This window comes from Cystoisospora suis, assembly GCF_002600585.1.
Source record: "Cystoisospora suis strain Wien I chromosome Unknown contig_1864, whole genome shotgun sequence".
Taxonomy (NCBI): Eukaryota; Apicomplexa; class Conoidasida; order Eucoccidiorida; family Sarcocystidae; genus Cystoisospora; species Cystoisospora suis.
Genome location: NW_027154664.1, coordinates 1,659 through 5,670, shown reverse-complemented (window position 1 = coordinate 5,670; position 4,012 = coordinate 1,659). Strand labels below are relative to the sequence as shown.

At 51.7% G+C, this 4,012-nt stretch overlaps 1 protein-coding gene across 1 annotated transcript in view; it reads right to left on the bottom strand.

Annotated features, from left to right (window-relative positions):
- Nucleotides 1–1,977, bottom strand: part of CSUI_004111 (snare associated protein) — a 10,795-nt gene extending 8,818 nt beyond the window's left edge. The window contains exon 1 of the mRNA XM_068064306.1: nt 371–1,977. Coding sequence (XP_067923714.1) covers nt 371–395 — 25 coding nt within the window. The 5' untranslated portion in view covers nt 396–1,977. The remainder of the gene's footprint in view (nt 1–370) is intronic.
- Nucleotides 1,978–4,012: the final 2,035 nt, after the last annotated feature.

Here is a 4,012-nt window from a genome sequence, read left to right as displayed (position 1 = left end):
GGGGGGGGGGGGAGTGAAAGACAAGGTTTGGATGATTGATACAAAGACCAGAGATCTGCATGTGAAACTTCTGCATGCGGTGCCTCTTTATGTAGAAGAAAATCTGACCCATGCCTAGTAAGGAGAAGACCAAGAAGAAAACGTGCGACCCAGCAGTTTAACAAGACTCCACTCAGAGCAGAATCTCTGCATTTCTCGGACCATTCAGTTCTATTAGACAAGCCGTACATTACAAAGGAATACAAACGCTCGACTGACGTCACCTATACAGCCGTATACGCTGGCACTCTAGCTGCAATCGAATCTCATGCACTTGAGAAGACACATACACATACATAGAGTCTTGTTGACCCGACACCCGTGTACATACCGTCAGCTGATGGGTTATTCAACATGTCCGGTCTCGATGACACAGGGAGAGTGAGATACAAAGCTCGGAAGAAAGAAACGTGCGTTGGTAAGACGGCAACTTTTGACGTAGTGGCACAAGAAAAAAGGATACGAAGAGGTCTTGTATGGTCTGATGGTAAGTGGCTTCTTTTCTTCTCCAAGACGCAAATGAATGGCTCCTCATCCTTGACAAGAAACAACTGAGCGAGGGATGGGGCCAAAGAAATGTGGAACTCGCTCCGACGGAAGTCTATTCCGGTAACATACGCAGGTATACATATAACTGATTAAACGTTATGTATAGGCGCGGTCCGTGCTAAGACGAGAAGAGGCCTGTCAAGAAGCTTCTTTCATCGTCCCCCGCTAAGAGGTTGCGAGTGACGGAGTGATGCGGTAGAAGGGTAGAGCCCGGCAAAGGGTCTATATAATCAACCTGTTGACGGCATATGAAGTTGACTCCAAAAAAGTTGTGCAAATGGGTGACGACCCTCAAGGTCGAGCGATGCCGAGAAATATATCTTCATGAGCCCTCTTTCCGTCGAAGAAGAAAACGAAAAATGAGACAGATCTGGCGGACTATAAAAGAAAGACCTGCATCCACCCCGGAGCTTTTTCTTTAGAAAGGAGTGAACCACTCATTGACCGTGTTACAGACCATTATGGAATGAGGCCAGAGACTCTTTTTACGGGGGTGAAGACTCACGCGAAGACCATTTACGAATGGCGGCCAACGATCCCCGTTTGAGGCCGAGACGATCCGCGAAGCCGTCACACAGCGGTCAGGAAACAACCCAGACTGGCGAGTCACGACATGGAGTTTGCTCCTTCCAGATTGATGGGGTGAGATCGGGTGAGACACCCCATGCGACAGAATGAGACGCAACTCTTAGCCGGAAGGGCCAGGCGAAAAAGATGTGAGAAGACAACTCGGTGATTAGACATCCTGCCTGCGGAAGCGCCGAGCGAACAGTTTCGAGCAAGCAATTTCGCACAGTCCTTCGCACCTGGCTGATACTTCGGTGTTGAGTCGCAATGAAAAACCTCGAAAGTCTGACGGGAAAAAGAAGATGAGTAGCAGACCACTAAATCATAGGCAGGGAATGTTTAAGCGAACGGGTCGTCCCAGAAATCTCCGTCGCTGCATTGGACACCAAGGAACTCACGACGACACTTCAGCAAAACCCAGACGAAAGGTGCCTCGGAGTTACACGGGGGGTAGTTGACAAAAAAAAAGCCTTGAAAAAAGCGCACAGTCCCCTAAACCCTTGCTCCTCGCAGAAGAGAGGACTAAAAAAGCCGGCCGGCAGAGAGTCTACTCTCCAGCAGGCGACGGCAGATGCAGAACAACAGCGGAATCCTCAACGACATGTGTGTACGGGGGACCGAGCACGTAGGCGGTGAAGCCCTGTGAGGCACTTCCGGGCGAGTACGTTAACTTTCGTTGAAAAAGACTACTCTCGCTCGCATTCCTGGTCACTGCGCAGCCTTTCTTTCACTGTTCTTGGAACTGCTAAGGAAACCTAACAGGCCCTCTCAGTGAGATGGCATTCTGGCCACGCCGGGGCTGTGACGCTCCTCTAAGACAGCTGGGCCCGGCGCATCGGAGTAAGTGAAGTTGCACCGTTTGACATACAGCTACTTCAGCTGAAAAACAGTGTAAATTCGACGGAATGCACTTTCTGGTTCCGTGGCGTAAGTGCTATCCGCAATGCCGTCCGTCCTGCACTCGTATCACGGCCAGATTTCGGGTTTTCCGCCGCATGGAACTGCGCGTTAAGAACGGAAGAGGGTATGCACAGTTGAAATGCAGTCTCAAGCATGGGGGAGTGCGACGGACACACCGCGTCAGCCGGCGTCGACAAGCTGTGAAGGTGAGCCCGAGACCAATGTCCGGTCTGCGTATCTCCAACAACTATAACAGATGGAACACTCAGGACACCCAGCCTTACATCTGCGTGGTGGACGAAAAGGCCACCGGGTACACGAATTGGACTGCCATGTTCCGCACTTGGTCGTTCGCCAGGGCGTAATGCGTCTCTTCGCCGACACGGTGGAAGAAGTCATTTCTCTCACAAGCTACGAGGAATGTGTGTGGTAAAGAGGTTAATGGCACGCTTCTCCAACTTCATAGAATGCGATCCTATTCCGTGCGGAAGACGGATAGGCTTTCACTCAGTTCTCACTGTTGTTGCTGACTCACGGCCTTAACAAGGACAACCGAGTTACTCTTACTGGGGGTCTGAAAATCGTAGCTGAACGCATGGGACGCTTTGTAGCTCTGAAGCAGCTATTCCAAACATGTCCGTTTTCAAGGGGAAGCTCGGCTGCGATCTCGCCGCGCCTTTGGCATCCAAACGGTGTGACGACATCTCGCGAGCTTACAGCTCAGCACTACACTGCAGCGCAATCAGGCCTTTTCTCGGTACTCACGTTGAAACATCTTTTCTGAGAGCAATGTTCTGACTCAACAGCAACCGAAAGTTTTCAAGCCAATCTGCATCATCTGCTGTGCCCGTCCTTAGCCCAGACTAATGCATACAATCCCAACTGCTTATCCGCTGAGACATAACAATCACACCACTCCGTCACCGCTCTCGTGATCGGGATTGCCCGCAATCCACAATGCTAATCGTGCTCGTACCGCATGTATGCCACCGACAGAAATGATCGGCCTGTCCGGACCCAATTCTTCCCGCAGTGTCCCTTCACACTGAAACTTCGTACACACAAGGTTCTGCAGTTGCGAAGGAGAAGCGGTCGCTCGTACGCTCTAGAGCCTCAATCCCAAGCGTAATCAGCGCCGGTTAATTGACCGAAGCCGGAAGTAAATTCAGTGTGGCAAGAGCCAGTAGTCGGGAAAGGGCCTGTGCAAAAGCCTGTGGGAGGTTCTCGGAGCCGGAGTCACACGGTCCTGGTGGTCGGTATGGATGGACTGACCCAAATGGTACTGTCTCTGGCATCCGGGAAAGCATTGAAATTGCTTGTACCACACTGCCCGCATCCACCGGTGGAAACTAAAACAGCTAAACCCATGAAGCTCTCGACATTTGACTCAGATGTCCTTGTAAACCAGTCTCGACGTTTTCGGGTTATGGTACGGTAGAGTAGTGTTATGGTTGCTCAACCTCGCCTATCGCTATTACCCTCGGGGTTTGAATAGTCAGGGGGAGTGCTGCAGGAGCTACAGTCCCTGCTCACGGTAGGCCTGGTGTCTGGCTTTGGCTATCTCAAGTGCGTCTGTAGCACAGCGTTTTTTCTTCTGTGTCGAGAGATAGTGGGCCTCGGTGTCTGGATAGACAGCTGGAAACAGCTGTTAGACTTCGGGTGCGTGGCTAGCCAATTCGCATCCTCCCCAGTTATCGACCGTGCGACGGCGAGGCTGCAGCGGGTCAAGGGCTCGACCAAGTTGCGGCGAGCTGTCTTTGGGGAGAGCCTCTGAGCTCGCACGGACTGATGTGCAGTTATGCGGTTGTAACACGGTTATTGTACTTTCTTGGGAGGTTTTTTCCCTTTAACTGGAGCGAGCCTTCAATGACAATCGGCGTTCGTTTGCCGTTTCGTGGCGCGCTAGTCAGCGTCGCCGTCGGAACCACCGTGTCTTTCACAGACATCTCCGTCAATG